This window comes from Mytilus californianus, unplaced genomic scaffold (genome assembly GCF_021869535.1).
Source record: "Mytilus californianus isolate M0D057914Y unplaced genomic scaffold, xbMytCali1.0.p SCAF_1, whole genome shotgun sequence".
In the NCBI taxonomy this organism is placed as follows: Eukaryota; Metazoa; Mollusca; class Bivalvia; order Mytilida; family Mytilidae; genus Mytilus; species Mytilus californianus.
The window spans coordinates 973,435-1,001,112 of NW_026262581.1; the positions used below are offsets into that span (position 1 = coordinate 973,435).

The following is a 27,678-nucleotide window of genomic DNA, read 5'->3' on the forward strand; positions in this document are numbered from 1 at the left end:
TATTATACAATCCTTACTCAGTCACCTAATTTACTGATTTATGATACCGGAATATAATTATCATTATAAAGTACACATCAGTTTATGGCCAGTACTAGGTAAGCAGCAAAACGATTTTGTTCTATCAATCATCCAGATATATCAAAACAGCTACTTGAATGCGTGTTCAATCAGTAAGATACTTTTCTTACTCGCTTGAATTCAATCCAATTTTTGTTAAGCGCTTGTGTAAGACAATCTTTAGTTTTGTTGTGTATCATTTATGGACGCTTATCATTCGATCTTTTGTCTTGTATTTTCGCTGTCCATTGTCACTCAATTAACGCATAAGTAACAAAAGTTCAACGAAGCTTTTAATAAAATTACACCAGCTCATGAAAACAGATCGAGTCATTTATATGGAAGAAATCAAATCCACAAGTCAAAAAAACATACTACACCTTTGTCACCAGAGAAAGAAAAAATGAAAACACCACTGATTTAAAAAAAAAACTTACTCTGTCGAATAATACTAGAATTCAGAATGTTTTTATTTTATTTCCTTTTAACTTTGTTATATCTACTATTTTTTACAACTGTTAACGAAATCATTAAAACATTAAAAAATATCCACAAAAAGGGCTGACCGTGTGAAATTCCTTTCTGAATGATATATCATTTCCCCAACTAAATCAAATGAAGTTTGTAAATTTAGAATTTTCTTCTCTCAAACTACAATTTTACATACAAGAAACCCTGGAAATGTAAACGTTTTATTCACACATAATTAAGTCATTCATATCATACATATATACTCTTTTAAATAAAGTCAAATATTATTGTTCGCCAATCTTAGCTATAACCTAATTTCGATACTGGTAGATTCAAAATATATTTAACTACAACAACCATTGTAATACTGATGCAAAACACTGTACACTTAAAGCAGTATCAAACGATTCGTTTACACATATTCGATTTCAACGAAGATCAAGTTATTATATTGGGTAAAAGATGTTGATGATGTAAACGGCACTTCAATTTTTCTCTTGAATTGGTCAATATTCTTCCCTAGGAATCGAATGTTTTTATTTCTATTTAAGTTGTTGCATTTCCAAAGTCCAAACATTAATATGAATATATGTGAAAATTTGGTTTTAACAGAAAATCCAGTTATATATTACAATAGGTTTCTATTTAAGTAGAACACAACGTACCGCAAATCACTCAATCGTAAATGTGGAAAACTAATCATTTCAAACAAACTTCCTCTGCAAAATCGTTCAAGCTGAATTGCCGTTAAACTTGTTATAAAATCAACAGGTTGACCAATAACGGAAAAAAGTAATGACATTGTTTTTTTTAAGGTATTATTAATGCTGAAGGACCAACCGTCCTTACAAATAGGTCAACTGGGACAACACTCTGTCATTCTTATGATCCGACCCTATATCAGATTGATACTCGACAGATTTTAGCATTTAAAAGGAGGATAGTACGGTAAACTTTCTAGACGGAGGGACTAACAGTCCGATGTAAGTACAGCGTCCACAGCTATAATCGTCTTCGGCTTTGGGAATAGACGGGAATAAACTGATGTGCAATAATTTTTGTCCACTAGATAAATATCAATACTGGTACATGCAAACACAGAATGTTGTCTAAGGTCGCGTAATAATTTTTAAACCTTGCTTGAAAATAAAAAATCAAATCAGTCAACATTAGATAATATGCAAATTGTATTATGGATCCATGTAAAACTTTTCATAAAAACCACCCCTATCCCCCATATTCCCCATAGATATCCTTGTCATGAAGTAAGGTAATAAAAACAAACCGTTCGAATGCATGCTAATGTCTTGAGACAGGCACATATACATGTTATCCCGTTAACCATGTTTATGAGCACCAAATATCACCATAACTTTACCCGCTAAGATAATATAACAACAACAGAACGAACGAAAATATCAGTTGGTTTAGTCAATGGATATACGTAAGAGAACACATCTGTATTTAGAGAACATACATAAGGCGTGTGTTATTAATATCGGAATATTGATGTGTCATTATGTGTGTCTTTTGTCTTTCTATAAGATGGTTTTTTTCTTCGTGCAAATCTATTGAATAAGCCATTTCAATCTGATGTTTATAGTGATTTCTCATGATATGCATTAACACCACTTTTTGACGGTTGGGAGAAGGGGGATGAGCGATCACAAACATATAATGGACTAATAAATTAAAACTGTATTTACCTTGATTATGACACGGTTAGGAGTGTATCGTCTAATTAATGGTGTTGGACATATTAACTTCCAAAAATAAGACCAGTATTGACTTAAACAACAAAATCAGTATCTTAATTACAAAAAACAAGTGTATTAAATTGCTAGACCGGTATATATATATATATATTATTTTCATTGTTCGGTTCAGAAATGTCATAGCTGTGACCTGAAGTCATTTGTTTTACAATTTCTACATAAAACATGAGAAAATAGAACATAATTTATTTTTAAAGTAAAGACAGATAGTTAATTTTTCGGATATATCATAACGATTCCCTAAAGATTGTGTGTTGTAGAGTATCTGTTACCGTATATTGTAAAAACTGCAATAGTTCATCTTATCATTATAATAAACATATATAAGTTATCGAAATCATAATCAATCAAATGATGCTAGTGTTTAAATTTCTACAATTATTTTGCATGACAGATTCTACTAAGAAAATGATACAAATGGAGTGGTCACTAGTGGACAAGGAACTGCAAACCCTTCCGGTGCATCTGCATTTACCCTCGGTGTTGTTGGCGTTCGTGTTGCTCAATATTTTGTTTTCTTTGTAATCTTTTGTTATTGCTGTTTTTATTTTATTTGTTTTTGCAATGGTTTTTTGTCTGTCCTTTTTTCCGAATTTATTATTCATTTGTATTTCCTCCTTGGATTTGCATATGGCACCAAGTAAAATTTTATATTCTGTTTACCATTACTATTCTTAGTTTCAGTTAACTTTAATATTGTTGTAAAATAAAATGTTGACATTCTTTTTGCAGTTACAGATAAAACGCAAGTTTTGGAAAGAAATACATCATTGTTCCAAATTCTTATAAAACACGCAATGATTTTTTGGAAAAACTACAAAGTTGGTGTATTATCCGCACTTTGTGTGTTATGCTTTTGGATTACGGTACACCTTCATAATGTTTGGTTTGATATCGTTGATAAGAGTACTACAGCGGTTCCTACAGCTAAAATGTCCATCACTCAGTTAAAAAATAAGGATGACTACCTTGAGGAGATGGACATCCTCAACAAGCAAAAAGTTGATATGGATGACCCAAGATTGATCAATTTGATTAGAAATTACTGGATAGAAAACCCGTCAGACAAACCCTACAATCTTAACAAACCTCACGTGATAGACCCCTCCATTGGACAAGCTGCATTTGTTGATAATCGATTAAATTTTAAGGTACGTGTTATTGATTTTGTACGTGTAAAGCGTAGATTTTTGTGTTTGTGTTATTATTGATATCATCTTCAATTCTGCATAAGACACAATTTGTAACATAACATTTAGTTCCAGTTTATGTTTTGAAGTGTGTAATAAAGGTGACACCAGTTCAAAGATTTTCAAAACATTCAAAGGTATCTAGCGCACACTTATGGCAATAGCCCTAGTATTTCTACAGGATAGGGTATTCGTCTCCTGTTGTTTCCCCACACCCACTTTTCAAATTCACGCTCAATCAAATCGTATCCGTCACCCAAAACGTGATGGTGACCGTAAAACTTTGAAGTGTTAATTTCAATCGTTCTTCGTCTTAAAACACAGTTTTGTGTAGGGAGCACATTTCTGTTAATGTTGTCCGCATAGTGTGCATACTTTGATACAATCACTGAAATTCATCAAAGAAAAGGGTTTCATCACTTACAATTGTACAAAGAAGATGTAATGAAGGTAATGAAAGTCTTGCAACAACTAAATGTGCTTGAAAATAAACCAGGCCGCACATTTAATTGCAAAGCACTTGTTGTAGACATAAATCTTTATGACAATTGTTTTGAAGGATTATCATCAATGATTTACCGCCACAGGTCACATGTTCCATGATGACGTCTTCGTGATTCACACCTGTGATGCACCTTTGTACACTTACCACTGTTTTATAAGAATGTTAGTGTGAACTCTTGTTTTGCTTTCTTGCTTGACCTTTCAGCGGGTATGCTTATAATGTAATAATTGGTGTCAGTCCTTGGTTTAAAGCTTTTCGCTCTATTGATATGAACTTAATGAAGATAAAAATCAAATTTATGATAATAAATTTTATCATTTTATACTGTGTGTCGTATGTCCACTGTCCTTGATCTCAATTTCATTGTTAAGCGAGTGTTAATATAGGTAAACTAAATTTGGTATATAGAATGATTGTAAGGTGTTTATGTCTATTTGGCAGTCATCTGAACTTGACATCACTTTCAGGGTTTGGGCTCTTTCGTAGACCCATACTATAAGCAATAGGTCAATAATTTTGTGTGTATGAAATTATAGTTGTGTGATCATGCCCATCTACCATGTTTCATCTCATAACATGATCATTTATGATTTTAAAGTATATAGAATACTGGTAGAATTGCCTTTCATTACAATACTGTTAATGGAGCCATATTTCGATTGGAACATAATACCTTGAATAACTCACTCCAATTGTTGACTAGCGTTACCTGTTGTTTTATCATGTGGAATAATTTGAGATTAATAGCATGTGTACCCATGTTATCAATAGCTTGGAATCGTTGTTTCAGAAATCAAAACAGAACAGTCTAAGGAGAACATGTTTTTTCACACGATCAAGATTTATATTGTCGAATTTACAAATAAATTTATGAATCCTTTTTTGTCTAGCCGTGAAAGAGTCAAAAGGCGAGACTTTGGTATGGTGTTTATGGCAAGGTGGCGTCAACCATTTGTTTAAGGTGATTTGGTTAGATTAAGGAGAACCACTAATATTAAATCATTGATATTTGGTATGCAGTTGTATAAGAATTGGCACATCTCATTTCCATAGAGATTTTTTGTCTCCGCCCCCTCAGTCATGGTGTATTGACTTTGAGTGTTTTGCATAGTTTAAAGTATTGCTATTGTAATTTCAACATTTGTATTTCACTATCAAAATCATATAAAGATGAGACATACATCTGTGTCAACAGTTTATGACCTCGTTTCCATTGTTTTATTGGCCTTGCGTTACTCATGCTACTGTGTATTTCCACGGTGACAGTCAAGTCATAAGTGTCATGTTTTTGGGATAAGGTCAGTTTCTAAAAAGCCATGCTACATGTATTTATTAAGAAATCCTTGTAACAATAGAGGTAATTCACAATTTGTTGGTCATGGGTGCAATTCAGGCGAGAAAATTTTTGAATGTTGTGTGTGGTTTTATAAAATGAGAAATATTTGAGCATAGTTTACAAGTGTAAATCTTTGTATTCTGTAATTCTCTTAATGTCGGCTGCAATTTGTTTTGGGATAATTTTGTATTTGCTATTAATGCTGGTTAAAACTCTTCTACCTAGACATGTTTAGAATAACAACCAGACATTTGATTTGTTTTATTAACACGATTAAAATTCATCAAGTAGTTCAGCAGGAACTTCACTTTCATCGCCATAGTAGTAAAACTTAGTATCACTACTTGAACTACTGGTTTCTTCATTGTCTACGCTTATGCCATAAAACGTTGCTCGGTCATCACTTTGTTACATACCTTCTAAAATTCAAACTGACCACACGAACGATACACACACGGACGATACACGCATGGAGAATGGACGATGAATGGACGTTGAATGATGCCTTCACGATGAGCGTTGAGCGTTTCACGGAGGATTAACGCATAATGAGTGGCGAGCGTTACACGGACGATGAATGCACGATGAGTGATGGGCGTTACGAGGACGATGAACGATAGATAAATACACAGCGATTAATTAGCTTACAGAAACTAAAACGATAACCATTAATTAAACGTTTTGAATTATTTGTCTAGTTAAAGAGGCGATGACTCTGTATTTAAATCGGTGATTCGAATTATCTTACAAGGTACCAAAACGCAAGCATGGTACATACATGTATATATAGATATTGCAGCTTAATACACGTTTATTATATTATGAACATTATTCTATATTGGTATCATATATTCTAAAGGTTTTTCTAATATGAATTTAATTTTGAATAACTGTGACAGCATAGATATTCACCGCGCTAAACGTCACATGCTTTTACATGTATAATTATAGTAACATGTTTGATGCACAATTGATTTTGGTAAAAAGTTGCTATCAAATACATTTTCTCTCGCGGAATATTCATAGAATAAAACAACTACTGTCTTTTAGTGAGGTACATTTGTGGGTTAATTGTTTTTTGTAAAACTTATATTGACGTCAGTCGTTGTTACATACACAACATTTGTTTAACATGATATGTCAATCGCCATGGATTTGAACGTTTTTGTGGTTTATTACTGCATTCGTTTTTCTATTGAGGATATTTAAAAACGGTATGTACGACTGAACAACATTATGGTGTTAATTGAATCACAAGGAATAACACGAAATTATTTTTTAACAATATAAATTAATTGATTATTTTAAGATTGAATTTAATTAATTGAATATTTTCCCAACACTTTAGGACATCGATGTTTTAATATTCACTGTAGTGGTATTATTTAAGTAGGTTTTCCTATATTAATTGAATTTTGATAAAGCAACATATTCAACTGTAGAAAATGATATTTAAAGCGCAATATGTCACGGGTATTTTTTACATGTTTAGACATTGTAAAATATTTTATGTACAATTGGTTTTGGTGAATAATTGTCAGTAATTGCATTTTTTGTTGTCTCTCGGAATATAAATATGGAATAAAATGTTTCTAGTTATGTTTTTGTTTGTGTCGGTAAATATATGGTTTTATTGACTGTTGGCCTCGGTGAATATCAAATTTCAAAAACCCATAAAACCATATATTAACGTCATCATAATATAGAAAGCATGCATATTTAGGACCAGTATTACATGTAATGATGATTAATGTTGGTGAAATACAAAATTGCAGAATAACACATTTTCCTATTACGTTTGACAAAAGATCAAATGTCGACGATTTACACACCTTATCAACCTTGACTGCCTGTTAAATATCTCCAATGACAAACTTTATGATTGAACATACATTCCGTTAAATTTAACTTAAGGTTATGTTACAAAACAAATATCCCAACCGACTAACCGTCGTTTTTCTGTGGCAGTCCAGCTTTATCTTGGTCGTTCGACTTAATTTGCAGACCTTACCTAATTATTGATAATTTGTTGTCGTCAAAAAATGTATTAAATAGTTTACACTGGACAACTAACAACCAAGGGATCATTATAGTATATATATATGTCTGATCAAATATGTGACACTGTGATAAAATAAATAATAATAATTATTATTATTATTATTATTATTATTATTATTATTATCATTATTATCATTATCATATATTAAATAATCAACACAATATAGTGCTGTCAAAAAGAAACTTTATGATATTTAAATCTTTGTTTTTTTATTCAAAATGTTTGGCAAAAAATCCTCTTTCCGAAGCATTTTTCTGTTTCCGTGCTCTTGACCCGTGTCGGTTAATTGTTTTTTATTTTGCATAAAGTTCAGTGAAAATCGATATATGTAACTATATATATATATAGTCTAAATTGAAAACAACGTTCAAACCTATGATTGCGTTAGATAAAAACCGCAATTTTTATACGTGTGCATGCAAAACAAATTTCTTGTTAGAGGGGTCTAAATACAGCACAAACAACATTTTCCAAAAGACCAAAAAAGTGAAAAAGTATATTTTAACAAAACGCATTTGACTAACAGGTCGAACAACAAATGTTCTTAAATCCTGCTCTGACTGCCATTGGCGATTGCCAAATAAACGGATCACAAGGTGTAATAAATGGATCTTAACTTTAAATTTAATACCAAACAGAAAACAATAAACTTGCGGCGAAGATGGTATACCGCAAACAAAGGTGCAAAGATTTTTTGTACACCATATCCGGATTTCGACAATTAATGTCTCTTCAGTGATGTTAGGAATCGAAACGGTTATTGGAAGGCCACATAATTTACCTACATTTGGGATAGACTCTTGAACTTTGAGGAGTATATATATATATAACTCGTCTAAACATCAGCCCAACAATGTTAGATCTGTAAAATTTGCTTTCTATAGAAGTGTATGAAAAGGACCAACCAGCAAATTTAATATGTACCGGATCGTCTAGAATAGACGATACTCCGCAGATAAGAAAACATTATATAAGTCTAAAGATATGCAAAACGGTATTAATATAAGATGGTTATATACGAAGATGCTGTATTTAGTCCCCTTTATTGTTTTCTGTTTAGTATTTAATTTATAATTAAGATCCATTTATTACATCGGTGATCCGTTTATTTGGCAATCGCCAATGGCAGTCAGCAGGGTTTAAGAACATCAGTTGTTCGACCTGCTAGTCAAATGCGTTTTGTTAAAATATACTTTTTCACTCATTTGGTCTTTTGGAAAATGTTGTTTGTGCTGTATTTAGACCCCTCTACCATGAAATTTGTTTTGCATGCACACGTATAACAATTGCGGTTTTTATCCAACGCAATCATAGGTTTGAACGTTGTTTTCAATTTAGACTTGTTTATATTTTTTCGTTTGGGCTTGTATTATATTTGCCTTCGGGTTTATATGATCCGTTCATCCTATTTTGACTCTTTCAAAATTTAAGAGTCTATCCTAAATTGAGGTAAATTATGTGGCCTTCCAAATACCGTTTCGATTCCTAACATCACTGAAGAGACATTATTTGTGGAAATCCGGATATGGTGTACGAAAACCTTTGCACCTTTTGTTTGCGGTATACCATCTTTTCCGCAAGTTTATTGTTTTCTGTTTAGTATTTAATTTATAATTAAGATCCAGTTATTACATCGGTAACCCGTTTATTTGGCAATCGCCAATGGCAGTCAGCAGGGTTTAAGAACATCAGTTGTTCGACCTGCTAGTCAAATGCGTTTTGTTAAAATATACTTTTTCACTCATTTGGTCTTTTGGAAAATGTTGTTTGTGCTGTATTTAGACCCCTCTCCCGAGAAATTTGTTTTGCATGCACACGTATAAAAATTGCGGTTTTTATCCAACGCAATCATAGGTTTGAACGTTGTTTTCGATTTAGACTTGTTTATATTTTTTCGTTTGGGCTTGTATTATATTTGCCTTCGGGTTTATATGATCCGTTCATCCTATTTTGACTCTTTCAAAATTTAAGAGTCTATCCTAAATTGAGATAAATTATGTGGCCTTCCAAATACCGTTTCGATTCCTAATATCACTGAAGAGACATTAATTGTCGAAATCCGGATATGGTGTACAAAAACCTTTGCACCTTTTGTTTGCGGTATACCATCTTTTCCGCAAGTTTATTGCTTTCTGTTTAGTATTTAATTTATAATTAAGATCCATTTATTACATCGGTGATCCGTTTATTTGGCAATCGCAAATGGCAGTCAGCAGGGTTTAAGAACATCAGTTGTTCGACCTGCTAGTCAAATGCGTTTTGTTAAAATATACTTTTTCACTCATTTTGGTCTTTTGGAAAATGTTGTTTGTGCTGTATTTAGACCCCTCTACCGAGAAATTTGTTTTGCATGCACACGTATAAAAATTGCGGTTTTTATCCAACGCAATCATAGGTTTGAACGTTGTTTTCAATATAGACTTGTTTATATTTTTTCGTTTGGGCTTGTATTATATTTGCCTTCGGGTTTATATGATCCGTTCATCCTATTTTGACTCTTATAAAATTTAAGAGTCTATCATAAATTGAGGTAAATTATGTGGCCTTCCAAATACCGTTTCGATTCCTAACATCACTGAAGAGACATTAATTGTCGAAATCCGGATATGGTGTACAAAAACCTTTGCACCTTTTGTTTGCGGTATACCATCTTTTTCGTAAGTTTATTGTTTTCTGTTTAGTATTTAATTTATAATTAAGATCCATTTATTACATCGGTGATCCGTTTATTTGGCAATCGCCAATGACAGTCAGCAATGTTTAAGAACATCAGTTGTTCGACCAGCTAGTCAAATGCGTTTTGTTAAAATATACTTTTTCACTCATTTGGTCTTTTGGAAAATGTTGTTAGTGCTGTATTTAGACCCCTCTACCGAGAAATTTGTTTTGCATGCACACGTATAAAAATTGCGCTTTTTATCCAACGCAATCATAGGTTTGAACGTTGTTTTCAATTTAGACTTGTTTATATTTTTTCGTTTGGGTTTGTATTATATTTGCCTTCGGGTTTATATGATCCGTTCATCCTATTTTGACTCTTTCAAAATTTAAGAGTCTATCCTAAATTGAGGTAAATTATGTGGCCTTCCAAATACCGTTTCGATTCCTAACATCACTGAAGAGACATCAATTGTCGAAATCCGGATATGGTGTACAAACCCCTTTGCACCTTTTGTTTGCGGTATACCATCTTTTCCGCAAGTTTATTGTTTTCTGTTTAGTATTTAATTTATAAGTAAGATCCATTTATTACATCGGTGATCCGTTTATTTGGCAATCGCCAGTGACAGTCAGCAGGGTTTAAGAACATCAGTTGTTCGACCTGCTAGTCAAATGCGTTTTGTTAAAATATACTTTTTCACTCATTTTGGTCTTTTGGAAAATGTTGTTTGTGCTGTATTAAGACCCCTCTACCGAGAAATTTGTTTTGCATGCACACGTATAAAAATTGCGGTTTTTATCCAACGCAATCATAGGTTTGAACGTTGTTTTCAATTTAGACTTGTTTATATTTTTTCGTTTGGGCTTGTATTATATTTGCCTTCGGGTTTATATGATCCGTTCATCCTATTTTGACTCTTTCAAAATTTAAGAGTCTATCCTAAATTGAGGTAAATTATGTGGCCTTCCAAATACCGTTTCGATTCCTAACATCACTGAAGAGACATTAATTGTCGAAATCCGGATATGGTGTACAAAAACCTTTGCACCTTTTGTTTGCGGTATACCATCTTTTCCGCAAGTTTATTGTTTTCTGTTTAGTATTTAATTTATAATTAAGATCCATTTTCAACAATTTAAATTGTGAGATATTCAATTCAATTGTCAGACATGAAAACTTTTAGTGTTAAAATTGAATTGGATAATATTTAATAAGTATCTATGTTATAAATTATTTCCATCACTTTTGCGGATGACCTTAATAATGTTCACCTTTAAAATGATTTTTCGACAGAATGTTATATATTTTAAATTTCGTTCTTTTCTGTGGACACTAAATTGACCTTAAGCTAAATGTCGTCGTCAGATTTAAATTGGAAGGCGATAAACACTTTAGTATATATGTTACAATAAATGTGTATAATTAAGGATTATGTAGAATCCCTGAAATTTTTCAGGGATTTTGTATAACCACTGGTAACTTTAGTGATTATATGTAATTACTAAAATGTTCAGGATTCTTCATAATCACTAAATAAATGTCAGGGATAATACATAATAACTATAAAAAAGAGACAATGAATAAACGTTAAATATTACATTCCATAAAATCATCTTTAGAATAATAACTATTAAAATTTTAAGCACAATATTCTAATACAAATCATTTATTCTTTCATTTTGTAGATCATTTTTCTCTATTCTTTATCTTTTTTGGCCAATATTCACTATTCTGTATTATTAAAAAAAAACACATAGCTGAGAGGGTAATAGAGCAGATTGTTACCCCGAGAAAACATTGTCAAATGAGGCGAAGCCGAGGTTGACAATGTTTTTTTAAGGGGTAATAATCTGCTTTATCACCCTGTCAGCTATGTGTTATTTTGTTTATTATACTGAATGTTCTGTTATTTTTATCTAGAAAAATATTAGAATATCTTGATATACTTTGATAATTACTAATTTACATTGACATTTCTGTAAGATGACAGAAATAAAGATATTGTCTCATGTACACATCTACCCGTCATTTTTTTCAAATTGGATACATAGTTCATATGAAATGGGGAAAAGTCAACAAGAAAACAGAACATATTTTTCAACAATTCTTTAACAGAGAAAATACAAAGGTCACATACATTTTGTATATGAAACAATTCAACATAGAATTAAATTTAACTGTCTGTCAGAATAAAATTCAACACAGAATGACATGTAACTGTATAGTTCGTGAAACAATTCAATTTTGAAAATCACTTGTGAATGTTGAAATTAACAACACTGTTAGTAATATTCGGACATACATTCATTGTGTGAGTGTTCCACCATGGCTGGACATTGTTCATGGACAGCTAAAAATTTGAAGATACAGCTGGAAGAGGTGAGTTTTCCTTGTTTGCGTTACCAGATACACAAACATTTTGCAGCGCAACCGGGTTAATATCCATAGGAATTTCTTCCAATGTGTTTTCGAATGAAAATAAAGCTTCTATTCCAGTTGCACTGAGCCCAACAATGGCAGTGCTTCAGGTCTAGTCTCAATTATATTGTGATCACCTTTAGGCTGAAGTTCATAACCAATTTTGTCACTTTGGAGTATATTGTTTAAACTGTCCGACATCTCGCGTTGCTTGTTTTTGCTTAGTCTCTTAGAATAACTACGGATAGAGGCTTCACTGGCTCTCATTATGTGCCTAGTTTCTATGTCTGCTTCATCCATTGCAGTTATTGATGTTGCACGGATAGAGTGGTTCGTTTACCTCCTAGAAAGTTTTGCTTTCTCAGAAATTTCAGGCATCATTACCGCTAAACTGTTTTTCCCTATAGGGGCTTTACAGTACCATGTTGTGTCACTTATATCATACGAATCCTTTGTCCGCTGCCATAACTCATCGAGATCAGGGTGAAGTTTTTCAAGATACAATTTAAATGAAAATACTGGACACAGACGATCACACACTCTGGCGTACATTTTTATTTCACCGACAGTGTCATCAGGGGTTGCTTCATCAGGATGATTTTTATCATACGCATCTATTTGTTGATACGCATACTCTCTTCCACTAGAATCTGTTTTAATAGCAAATGTTTTGTTTTTTTATAGATCTCAAGTTTTCTTGGCCTCTCCTACATAAATAGAACATTATGTCAAATCATACCTTTTTCTGTAAACCAAAAAGGTGTGGTGGTATTGATTGCAATACTGTTCGTGTTGTACAGCTTATGTAAGTCCTCTTTAGAAATAGGGGGTTTGTGGTCAGTAAAACCATACCCTGTTTTCTTCAAGTTAACGACGACTGCTTTAAACACATCTTTTGAACCGGCGAATTGAACATCGTTTGAAATGTCTATAGAACAATGTTCTTTCATATATTTGGATATTTCGTATCTATATTTGTGATGGTAGACTTGTTCAAGTGATTCCCGTCAGTTTTTCGTAACGAAGCAAAACACAATCTCAGTTTTTCATTCAATTTTGGTTTTACAAATGTATCAAATTCATTGTCTTGGCCAAGGAAACCACGGAAACTCTTTACACTGTGTGCTACACATTTTTTTTTTGTTGACTTTGAGTCTTTTGACTCCATTAAATCAGATATATCATCCTCTGAAACTTCAGAGCCTGTTGTTTTTTGGTAAAATCGGTGTCATTTAGGATCTTATAGCGATTTGCTCCACTTTGTTACTTTCAAGCGCACATATATATAGCTATAAAATCTGATTACTAATTGAAGAAACCAGTTGAGGCTCTGCAGGAGAGGGTGACATTAAAAAAAAATTATCTACCGCTGAGCTATGGGATAGAGTAAAGTGTCTCCCTCGTATTAACCAATAAAAATCTGGAATTTTAAGTGAAGTATAATAAATTTAAATATCCCATCATTCTCTATTCTTTTTTCCTTGGCCTATTTTTCACTTTTCTTTTTTAGTCCTTTATTTTGCACTTTTTGTCTATTATTCTCTACTTGTAAATCTCATTTAGATCCTCTATTATTGAACATTTGTCTTGATTTTTTGTGGTTGTTTTTTCATGCAACAACAGAAAGGGGTTTCTTTCACAAACATAGTTTATTTAAAGTAACGACTTTTTTAAAGACCAAACAGCCTATTCAGTTCAACCAGTGATTTTTCCTTAAAATTTTGTGTGAAGGTATTTCATGTTTTGAGGAACAAAATATGATAAAAAAAATTGGGGGTCACCGACTTAGTTTTGTCACTATAGCAACCTCAGTTTCGTGTTTTCCCGAATATTAACATGATATTTGCTGTTATTTAAACTCTCAAAAAATACCATTATATCAAACCTACAAGCATAATTCTTGTTTCATGTTAAAGAGTAGACTTGTGTCTATCAAATACAGGTTCAAGACTTTAAGACTCTTATTGTTTTGATCTGAAAAAATATGATTTATTTCATTCCCGCCAAAAATAAAACGCAAGAATGAAAAACGTTTCAAGTATTAAAAAATATCTACCAGTGATTTTTTCATAAAAATTTCAAGAAAGAAAGTGCCATGTGTACTCTTCAAAATAAAGCAAAAAAATGTATATGTCACCGACCTTTCAAAAAAGTTATGATTAATTTTCATGTTTTTTTCTCGTTCGTTTTGAAGAAAAGAGTTGTCGTTCTTCAGAACATTGAATCTGACGTCATAGTACAAGTTTTCCTTGTTGTCGCACGGTTTGAAAAAACATTGCAAATTGGACGTTTGAAACCCACATTTAAATTTTTAAGAATCAAGAATAACAACTATATTCACCTACTTTATTATCCGGTAATACAAGCGATCACATTTATATATCAGTATCAGATCTCATGATGTTGTTGCCGCACAAAATTAACCTTCAGAAACACCATCCGTCGGAATGAAAAATTGTTCGAAATAACCTTTTACGACGCTTTAGAAAGGAAAGTCTGTTTTTGTCCTCTCCAGCTCATTAGCAAAATCATTGAAAATAAAAAGAGAAATGAAAGATGATTACTTACAGACTATTTGACTATATTAGACTAGATGTGTGGGTTTTTTTGTCGCGTCAATTTCAGAACTTCGCCCTAGCGCACACTTTCGCTACTATTGACAGACGGACAGACATTAGCACGGACGGACTTCTTTATACCATTATGTGTCCCGACTAAGACGAGCGTATACAAATTATTCCATCTAGTTTGTGGATTCATTATTTCTTCAAATATTTAAAATATAAGAAAATTTAAATTATAGGTATAATATATGAATTAAAGTTTTTGATTCCAAAACGTTTTACATCCATTTAACCTATCATAAAATACGATCCCCGTTATTACTACCTCACGTGTTTTGAATAAACGAGACAGTAAATATAAAATACAAATAAGTTTTTAATTCAAAAATAGATTTAGAATCTAAGAAATAATTTTCCGTTGAAAACTATAAAGTATTTCTCAAAACAGGATGAAATATTATGAATCTAAATAGCTCATTTTGGAAATAAAAACAAAGACAAGGTTGTATGTATAGCCGGATTGCCGGCATTGAAAATCGAAATTTATTTTCAATCTTTCCGGTCATTGTAGCTTTTTGAAAGTGAGAAATTTTATGTTGGATCTTATTCTTGAAGCAATTGTTTTTGTCATAAGTTAAATTTACAACAAGTTTAGTTTTAAAAACCGTAAATTTTTATTTTAATTCACATTCACTCAGTATAATAATTTCTTATATTTTTATCATTTCTCCTTGAGACAATTTGAAATGAAACAAAAGACAAAATACAATGTAGCTTTATCATTTTTATTTTTACTATAAGATTTTGTCAATTAAGCAGTATAGATAAAATTTAACTTCATTGCAAGATCACCATTAATTTACGAGAATCTTAAAGAAATAAGTTAATATCATCATGCATACGTTGCCAGTATATCGAAACTTCTAGAAAGTATTGTTTATCGGCCTAACCTTCTGAAAACTCAGTTTTGAAAATCACATATTAAGTTAAAATTCTAAGCGTAAGTCATATAAATATACCAGTGTAAAGTTACACGGGCGTACGAGATTTGCGCCGATTTAAAAAAAAATTCGATCTTTAATTTGCGCCGATTTGATTCTTTCATTAGCGCCTATTTTATTTTTTTTTTATCACTAGCCCCGATTCTTTATTTGCTATACGAGTAAATACATGTACATGCAGTAAACCTAGAATGTATATTGCATGGTAATATATGGATATAAATAGTGTTCCCTTATGTTTAAGATAATTTTGGTCATACTGTTCGAGAACTTCGTTTTTACACGAGAAAGAAAAGATGGATTTCGTTATTGGCAAGTACAACAAGTATAGAAAAGATAAAATGACAAGAAAGAATTATATATCAGATGTGTGGCATATAAATTCTCGGCAAGATAATAATTCATTGTACTAGTATTACATTTTTATGGATTTTATTGTGGTGCTTTGAAATGCTGTGAAATAGAATTTTACTCCGTGATTTTAGTGGATGTAAACAGAGTGCACAAATATCTTTTAAATTGACTTATCCTTCTCGAAATTCTACTCCCACCTCCCCTTTGTGAGCAGGGGACAACAGTTTTATACATGTTATAATTGACAATTCATAACATATGTACAACTGGCTAACGGAAGAGGTTTACATGATAAATAAAAAACTAACTTTCACCTATAATATACCTGTACACAATCGGCGCAAATGAAATACAAAATCGGCGTAAGTGAAAGAAAAAAAAGTGAAATGCAGATCGGCGCAAATGCAAAAAGCCGAGTTCAAAATTTATATTTTTACTATTATTTTTTTTTTGAACGGAGGTTACAGATAGTGTAGTATCTTTTGTGTCCATTTGTGTTTAATTTCCACTAGGTATCAGTGCGACGCTTAATTCCACTTTTCTTGGAAGACGTAGTTTTAAGCGTACACCATGTTGGAATCCGTGAAAAACGCGAAATAGGACGTTATAATTTGACGTTTTTTTTCATGGCTAGAAACAACGTCATAGAGCTTTTATGTCACTACCAAGTTGCGTTAGTTGATGCGCATCAACAATAGGCTGTTTGGTCTTTAAGGTTATGCCGCGTTAATATCTTTTTAAGAAAATGCTGCAACTGGATGCATCTCTAAAAAAAATATTAACCATAAAATGGCTGGTGTGCGGCAATCAGACAGTAACCCAACAACTGCAAAAAAGGAAAATCTTGTGAACAATATTTTCATTCGTCAGCAATACACAATTTTCATTACGGTCAATATGTCATGTTAGCTAAGAGGCCTTTAGTCGAATTTAATTGTGAATAAAGTAAAAAAGACTGCCATAGATTTGTTATTAATCCCACCTGCTTGATGGGTAATTCAGGAGAAGTTAACTGTTAAACGTTAAACCACTTTACAAAAAAAAATAATTCGAAAATGGACCCTGGAAGTATTTCTAAGAAACTGTTTTTATTGTTTTCATGAATTTCTTTTGAAAAACAATCGATTTGTTAAAAAAGATAAAAGAACTATTTGTTTCTTTTCCAAATTAGTTTAAAAAATATAAACAACACCAATGTCTACGAAATTCCTTATTCTAAACTGTTTGAGAAAATTAGTTTGTTGTTATTAAAGTTTAAAAATTTTGTTTCCACAAAAAAATATGCTCCGCCTACACAAAATGAAAGGTTGGTGCATTACAATTATTTTTTCCTGTACTATTCATGACGCTGCTACATGAAATATATCCTTAAGAAGAGCTATCGATAGAACGATTAAAGGGGGTTATACTTCAATTCGATAGCAACTAAACACAAACAAAAACTATCGGACATTTAGAATTAAGAGGTATCGGTCTTACCTGCGCCTGTATTAACCTTCTGAGTTCTTAGGTGAAATCTATATATATATATATATACTTTTTTTACTTGATTTCAATAATTTGGAACACTTATTTATGAAGTATTTCGGATAATAGGCTGTATTGTACTATAGTTATAACTACATGTTCCGAGGGGAAAGCCCAAGAAAAACATGATTTATTAAGGGTAAACAAATCTTCATAACTGAAGAAAAGAACGACCTGAAATGTAAATATAACGTATAACAAGAATATGTTTAGAATAAAGAAATTATGCATTTCATTAATTAAATTCATTTCATAAATTGTCCGTTTGATTTAAAGTTATTTAAACACATTTTGAAATAGATTAACGAAAATGGTTTATCCACATGTGACGCAGGAATGTGATTGAGTGATTTACGTGTACAATTATATCGGCCTATTTACTGCAGTGTAAATCTGCAATTGTTTCATGACGTTGTTTGAATTACACATTATAACAAAACTCAGGATGAGACGGATGAATGTATAGCTGGTTGTTGAACGTCCAGTGGCAACTAATAGATGCATTCTTAGAAGGAGAACGTTCTATATGATATAAATATGAACAAGGACGTACATGTGCAGATTGTCGACTTTTACTTTAAACGACTGCGTCCCCAGGCGTCAAAACCGAATTTAGACTTATGTAAACTGATGAAACATACATTACATTATTTACCAATGTAAAGCTTTCCGAATTCACTCCGTATATTTTAATGTATCCTCAATATGAAATCAAGAAGAAATAAATTTCAAATGTTCAGGCAAAACAAATGATACTTTTTTGAGCTATAAAGCCAAAACGATTCTTAGGGAAGGATACATACAAGAGCTAACAGATCACCTTTTATTATGTTGATCCAATTTGAATGTCAAACGTAATGTACTATATTTGATGGATGAATTCTGTATTAAACCCAACAATGAACGATCGGATGAAAATGAATTGGAATGTTAGAAAAACCAAAGTTATAAATGTACACGAACAGGCAAAGGTTTTCTCCGTGTCATTGGTGATTTAGTACTGTGTTCCTGTCACGTAGTGTTGCCATTTTAGCGGTATTTTCAACATTGCCATATAAGCGGGAGGTTTGGTTAGCCATAAAACCAGGTTTAACCCGCCATTTTTTTTCTTATACTGTCCTGTACCAAGTCAGGAATATGGCAGTTGTTATCTACAGCCCGTTTCTATGTATGTTGGCGTTTGCTTTTGTTGTAGTTCAGTGTTTCCGTTGTTCCGTTGTTTTCCTCGGTTTTAGTTTGTTACCCGAATTTGTTTTTGCTAAATCGAATTATGACTATTGAACAGCGGTATACTACTGTTGACTTTATTTAGTTGCATAACATATCGTTTGAAAATTATGGTCTTGAATTTGCAAATAATACACAGCAATTTGCAGCTAGCAAACAATATCCAATCTTATTCATTATATGACATGCATTTTCAGGAAGAGAACATGTTTTGCGATACACACTGACAGTGTGCGTACTACTAGACCAAAATGCTGACAGGATTTTTATCTTTGTAGATGCATCCGAAACTTCAATGCATTATTTGTATTCATCAAAATAACGATTGTATCTGATAGAAATGAACAAAATCTATCGGATAAAATACTAACGTTTTGTCATATGAGACAAAATATCTCCTATTGGAGTAAAATCTCTATTGATTCGTAAAGGATAAATTATCCTCAGCAACGGGACAAAAAATAACCCAATGGAACAAAAATTCCGTCCTTTTTTAATAACCCTATAAGGTTCACAAAGTTCTTAAGTAATTTTTTTTCTCGGAAATAATCCTTTAGACATGCTAGACATACCTTACAAACGATGAGTCGAATTTGCAATCATGAACATGATGGAATTTTAAGTGCAAATTAATCCGAGAAAGTGTTAAATGTTTATTTAAAATGAAATAAAGAAGTATTATGATAATAACCGAAATGTAATAATTTTATCAAAAACAAAAATAGATTCCTATATTTCTAAATCACTCTGATTCAAACAAAGAATTCGCTAAACGGATATTATCACGATGATTCATTTCTTGATTGGCAACATATTTGTTAAGTTAAGAGGACGTGTTTTTTTTTACAAACAATCGGCATTCCCATGGGAACCAACTGCGGCTCTCTTCTTGCCGACTTGTTCCTTTGTTCATATGAGGCTGACTTGATACAGGAACTTCTTAGGAAGAAAGAAAAGAAGTTGGCAGTATCCTTTAACTTTACTTTCCGCTATATAGATGATGTTTTTCTCACTGAATAATTCAAAATGTGGTTACTATGTTGAACGCATCTATCCCATCGAACTTGAGATTACGGATACAACAGATACAGTTAAGTCTTCTTCATCTCTTGACCTACATCTAGAAATTGACAATGAAGGTCGGTTGAAACCTAAACTTTACGACAAAAGATTTCAGCTTCAGAATTGTAAACTTTCCATTTCTATGCAGCAACATTCCAGCAGCGCCTGCATACGGAGTATATATCTCCCAGTTGATACGATATTCCAGGGCTTGTATTTCCTATCATGATTTCCTTAATATACGGTTGCTGCTCACAAGGAAGCTATTAAACCAAGAGTTCCAAATGGTGAAGTTGAAATCATCCCTTCGTAAATTTTACAAACGCATTCACGGGTTGGTTGACCAGTATGGAATATCCGTTTTACAGATGATAACTACAATCCCGTCCCCTTTTCATAAAATGTAACCCACCGAATTAGACTTATTTCCGGTTTTGTTCTTGCATGAAAAACACGAAGGGTGCAACATGTGGAGCAGGATTTGCTAACCCTTCCGGAGCACCTGAGATTACTCCCAGGTTTTGGTAGGGTTAGTGTTGATCAGTCTTTAGTTTTCTATGTTGTGTTGTGTGTACTGTTGTTTGTTTGTTTGTCTTTTTCTTTTTTAGCCATGGCGTTGTCAGTTTATTTTCGACTAATAAGTGTGAATGTCCCTTTGGTATTTTTCGCCTCTCTTTTAAAATCGTTCTTAGTTCTTAAGGGATCCGTGATATTTTGCCTTATTTTATATTTGTTTATTTACAAAGTGCCTTCAAATACATCTGATGTTTTTTTTTTAATTCTCACAAACGTATTTGGCTTAGTTTAAATGAAAATAAAGAACAGAAGATGAAAATACTGTTTAAGAAAAAATACATATCTGTGTTAAAATCTCCTCAGTCTGTTAATTAAAGTTTGACATCCAACTTCTTAATCCGCAATCCACATTTACCTGACAACCATGTGTACTGTATAATCTTGATGGAATACCCTCGTGAACATGCAATCACCAGGAACTAATAATATAGCTGTTATGATGTTTATCAAAACTTTATGAAAATATCTAAGTAAAATTTGAATTTGTCAAATAAACGAATAATCTAGCATAGTTCAACATTGGAGAAATGACTCAATTTGAACGTAATGAATAAGATAATAGTGTCTTCAACACTATGCCAGCATTTGATAAATACATATCCAACCTATACCTACAAACAAAATACAATAGGTGTTGTTATAACAATTATTAATTAATTACAGGTAAAATACAGTCAGTATTTTCAAGCATTAAACATTACTCTTTCAAAACTTGAAAAACAAAAATAAAATACTTGCAGAATTGTTTTGCAGTAAATATGAAATTGTTATAAAAAAAATAGACACAAATAATAAAAAAGAACACTTGATAATTCAAAAAATGGTGTTACAGTAACCGATAAATTACTAAATAAAAAAAAAAAAAAAAAAATTATAATAGTACACTTAATACTTGCTAAAAAAATATAGTTGAAACGCTATTATATTGGCGAATTTTAAGATAACTTCTATTAACTATTTTGAAACATACAATAAACAAGCAACAAAATATACCAAACTCCTACAAACAATACTGAACTAAAACAAAATTAAACAATTTTAAATAAGATGAATTATGCAATATTCAAATTTTAAAATAACAATCAAATAACAGTTTACCTGACCGAAAACAGACTCTAGGATAACAACATGACACCTGTTGAGTACCCAGATGTAGCATCATATCTTCTACATATTATGAAGCGTATTGCTTTTGTGACAATCATAGTTTTAAAACTTTATCTTATTCTGCCTCTGCGTTCGTGTCAACATTTAAGGATTTAAAAGGTGATTTCTTTTTAACATAAGTAGTCAGTATTTATGAAATATATGTTTCAATAGTGATAAAGTCGTTATGTCCATGTATTTGAAAGAACATTTTTTATTGATTTCGCAAAAGCTGTCGACACAGTATGGAGAAATGGCTTATGGTTTCAGATGGAATTGAATAATATCAATGGAAAAATGCACGAAGTTATACATAGTATGAACAACAATATAAAATCACGAGTTATATACAATAATTAAAAGTCAGATTTTCTCCGTGTAACACTGGAGTAAGACAAGGTGAAAATATTTTCCCTCTATTTATCTCTTTATATATAAAACCTCACAGCAAGCTATAACGGGCCCCAAAATGATATTGTAAAACAATTTTCAAACAGGAAAACCAACGGTCTAATCTATATGCAAAACGAGAAACACCAATGAACCAAACCAACAAACGTCAACCACTGAACAACAGGCTCCTGACTTAGGGCAGGTGCATAAAAAATGCAGCGGGTTTAAATGTTTTAACAGGCGCCAACCTTCACCCTAACCTGAGACAGTAGTGTAACATTACAACATAAAAAGACAGAATATAAAATATCAATTGAAATGGCCGTACTCGATCAAAAAGACATTTAAACAAAAACAATCATACATTCAACGATAATATTGTATGGATAAAGTACATCAAAACCATATTGGACAATGCTAGATTCTCAAACCTATTTCATGTACAAAATACCGACCTAGCAAAATGGTTACCGAAAAGTCTCAAACTTCGATTGATTGACCAGTTTAAACAAATTTAGAACTCGGGTATATAGAACACTCCTAACTGCATCACATATAGGCTTTTCAAGGAAACTTTGGAATTTGAAAATCATTTTACTATTAGCAATGACCGAGATATATATACATTTTGCAAATTCCGAACTTCAAATCATTCACTCCCAATAGAAAAGGGGAGATGATATTATATTGACAGAAGTGAAAGAAGGTGTTTTATATGCCAGAATGGAGATATTGGAGACGAATATCACTATATTTTTGTTTGCCCGGCTTTAGAAGATGGAAGGAACAGATTTATACCAAAACGAACTAATAAACAGACACAATGTTTTATATACAACACACTGTTTAACTCCAAAAATCCAGAGACATTCAGACAGATTTGTAATTTCAGAAGATGCATCAACAGTAAAATTACTCCTTCTTCTCAATCATTATTTCAACATATTTAAACACTAAAACTATGTCTTTAAACATGTTTATTTACTTTATTTGTGTGTGTATCTATTTTCATATTTGTATTTATATTTATTTTTATTTTTTTAAATTTTTGTTTTTAATTTTTGTTTTTTTAATTTGTTTTACCTTTGTACCTGCATGGTTTTATGCAAATAAACCATTTATCTATTTAAACAAAATTATCATTAAATATTTTGATCGTATATATTGTATATTACTCATGAGAATGATACTTGTAAACATGCTACTCACAGAAAGTTTTCAACACTTCTATATAGAGATGAATGAGATCAAACTTTAAGGGATGTAAAAAAATGCCCTCCCAATTTTTTTCCCAGGGAAATGTTAGTTTCCGTTCATATGTAATTAATTATGCCAACAAGTTCACCACTTCGTCCATCTTGTGCGTTTTATATATTTTGTAACGAGACCATGTGCAAAACAATAGTTTAAACTGTAACTTTCAATTTTGACCCCTTCCCTCAAATTTTGCAAACACTGTAGCTGTCTATAGTTTGACCAGCATAACTGTTGTACTTTTGAATAAACAAATGATTGTAGATTAAGAAAACACAATCTTCAAAGATGAATCGAGATTTTGTTTTCTTTATTTACAGTCAGAACTGTTGTTATGCTAAACTTTTTTACGAAGTATATTACATATATGATTAGATAAATATTCCTTTAATAAAATTGTAAAAATCCTTATTTTCCATTGTTTTATATTATCAATTCCTAATGAAAAAAAGATCATAAAAACATTCAATTACCTACAAACACTTAAACATTCAGTTTTAACTGGTTGTAAATTGATTAGCCCCTAACCAATTTATGTTTTTATAACACTTAATCGGTTGCATATTGTTCAACCTATGCATTTTTTTTCATACAATTATATACCTATATTCCAAAATGTTGGCATAAGTTGAATGAACCAAGATAATGATTTTGTATTTTAAATAGATTAATATATATATATATATATATATATATATATATATATATATATATATATATATATAATATATGCATCATTTTAAATGATATAGCACTGCATAACATTAAATTTGATCATTTTCTTTATAAAATATCGTGATAGTCATTTCATGTCAAAACAATACCTAAGCCTGGCTTCGGCTGAAAACTATATAGTTTATCTGTCTTAAGACTTATATAAGAAGTGATCATGGGGATACATTTGTGTTGCTCATACTGAGAGAGAAAGATAAAAAAAAAGAAACAGAAATATTATTTACTATTTGGACAACAATTTGATTCGAGGGGGGGGGGGAGGGGATAAGTTGATGGCATATTTTATGTAGTGATGATTTTAAACTGGAAGGCAGCCAATTTATTCTGAATAATTCATCTGATTTATCATTAATTATAAACAAATTACTCTTCCAACCATGCTACTGACAGAATTAACAAACATAGATGTACACGAAAGGGGATTCAAAAGGAAGTCCGGCCTGTGACATACTATCTCACTCGACTATGATGTATGAGTATCTCATGCGATACGATGTGCCTTGAATAATTGACTAGTTTTTACACACCATCTATCTCACCTAAGATGTGTAAGTATCGCAAATGATATATGAGTATATGAGTATATGAGAACTTTATCTCTGATTATTAACACACCATTTAACTCGTTCAGGATATTTGCGTATAACAAATACAACAATATATCATTACTTGTTCTGTGATTAGTTACCCACTATCCGATTCATCTTTGATTATTGAGTCTGTCAGCAGATACGACACGCATTATTTTGTTTTCTGTAGGACACATTATTTTCTTTTTCTCAGAATCTTCAGGTATGAAAACTAAAGCAACATATCTAAGAACCTTTTTTTTCAAAATTATTTAACAAAATTTCACTCTTATTCTAGCACCAATCCCTTCTATTTAAATTGTACATTTTTTTGATGTGGGAGAGACGCTGATAAACAGTAAGGTAATTTTATCATGTTTTTAAAATTTCTTCAGATAGGCGGATTTTTCGTTGAATGTGGGGCACTTGATGGGGAAACTAGATCAAATACCTTAATATTTGAGCGCACCAGGAGTTGGAACGGTCTATTGATTGAAGCTGACCCATCAAACTACAAGCTATTGAGGAACAAGAACAGAAAAGCATTTACCATAAATGCTTGTCTCAGTGTTTACTCATATCCGGTAAAGGTTAGTTTTATAGTTGACACTGGGGTAAAACTGATGACCGTAATTCGATTCACGGTCATCTCAAGATGGCGGACGCAGAATTAGATCAGAATCGGAATAGTCTGTTAAAGTGTTTCTACAATATATTCTATATAAAGCAAACATTGGTATGATATAAATTTATAAAAGATTCACACGGAAATCTCAAATTACTACCGAGAAATGTTAATGAGACAGGAAATTATATAAGAAAATATTGCTAAGATGACCGTAATTCATCAGCATTATTTTTTCAAGATGACTGTAACATATAACAAGGATGACCGTGATTCAATAATCCGAATAACATATAATTTTGAGTTTGTCTCAATTCGGGCTCGGTTAGCGAATATAAATATGTTTCATCAATGTCTTTTTAACTTCTTGCCGTATTTTAGGTACAGGACATAGATAGTAAATTGCATATTGCTAGTAAACATTGAAATATTGATAACAACATTAATATTTTAACACAAATTGACAGAAATACGATAAAAAGTTTTGAAAAAATTTATTAATAGATATAAGAAGATGAGGTATGAGTGCCAATGAGACAACTCTCCATCCAAGTCACAATTTGTAAATAAATAACCATTAAAGGTCAAAGTACGGTCTTCAACACGGAGCCTTGGCTCACACCGAACAATAAATGCTCCAAAAATGACTAGTGTAAAACCATTCAAACGGGAAAACCAACGGTCTAATCTATATAAAAAAACGAAAAACATATTTATATCCACTAACCGAGTCCATGTATATCACTACAAAAGTCTAAAAGTCTGAAAAGACCAGTTTTTGTCTTAATTTGCATGAACTTTTACTCGACATTCTCCAAAAGTATGACTTGTGTCTTAATTTTTCTTGACAAATTCTCATTTATATTAAATTTGTATGAAATTTACTCGACATATTCTCGACATTCTGGATATGGTCTTAAAATTTCTTGACAAATTCTTGACATTTGAATACTGTCTTGAAATTTCTCGACATATTCTCGACATTCTTATTTTTTCTCAGTATGGCTTGACATATTCTGAACATTTTGAATCGTGTCTTAAATTTACTTGACAGGTCTGAGTTTTACAAATCATGACCAATATTCATGATATAACTTTAATCTTTATTTCTCTTTATATGATATACTGTTGTTTCAAGTTACACTTCTTTACAACAAAAATAAAAGTTGGGCATGTAAAATAATTGAAAATTGGGTATATAAATATTTTCAGAGACATATATAAATATGTGCATATATGTCTCTGATATTTTTACAAATGCAAATATGGCTATGAAATCTAAAGTATAAAATAATTCAAATGTGGGTGTGTTGATATAAAACAATTTCAATGTGGGTTTTTAAATAATTACAAATTTTGATTCCTAAATCTTATAAATTAAATGATTCAAACCAATCATACTGTAGACATATTTCATTCTACATTCATAATATTCAATGTTGATATGGTAAATAATTATTATACCAAAATGTGGTTTATATAAATAGCAAATTATGATGATATACAAATCATTCATTTAACAGAAGAAAAATTTGTGTAATGTCATCTGTTGGAATATATTAAGTATTACACATGGACAGGATGTTCCCCATAAAATTAAGGTATTCCACACCCCAGAGTACACGCAACTGTCAAATAGAAGTTATTGCTTTACCTGTAATCAGCCATACAACTTATCAGTTGACCGACCATGCCACTACAATTTAAAAAGTTTGTTGATAGATGAGAATGAAAATTATGAAGCTAATTATTTCAACATAAAAACAAATTGAATAAATCCCAAAGATTAAAAGAAAATTATTATCTACTCCAGGAATAATAAAAAAAATGTATTTATGATGGGTCCCATCAATGATTTCTATAGAAATCATCAGTCTTATGAAATGGTTCTCAAACAGACATGCATAATATAGATCTAAACATTTTTTTTTTTCAGGAAGGAGTTATCACAAATATTTATTTTTGTTAAAAAATTATAAAATTCAACACTCAAATTTGAATAAAAAATGTTTTTGGGTTGTTCTAAAAAATAAATAAGGTTTTTGAATCAAGATGGGAACAAATTCTTTGACCTAAACGAAAGCCCCCCCCCCCCCCCCCCCCTCTTTTTTTAGCCACACACACCCAAAAGATGAATTGTGGGGTCCAAAAGAGATACAAGACACC

The 27,678-nt window shown here is 31.6% G+C and overlaps 1 protein-coding gene across 1 annotated transcript in view; it reads left to right on the forward strand.

The window, feature by feature from the left end:
- The first annotated feature begins 1,259 nt into the window (after positions 1-1,259).
- Positions 1,260-27,678, forward strand: part of LOC127727198 (uncharacterized) — a 38,103-nt gene continuing 11,684 nt past the window's right edge. The window contains exons 1-3 of the mRNA XM_052234692.1: positions 1,260-1,514; positions 3,039-3,457; positions 25,283-25,477. Coding sequence (XP_052090652.1) covers positions 3,104-3,457; positions 25,283-25,477 — 549 coding nt within the window. The 5' untranslated portion in view covers positions 1,260-1,514; positions 3,039-3,103. The remainder of the gene's footprint in view (positions 1,515-3,038; positions 3,458-25,282; positions 25,478-27,678) is intronic.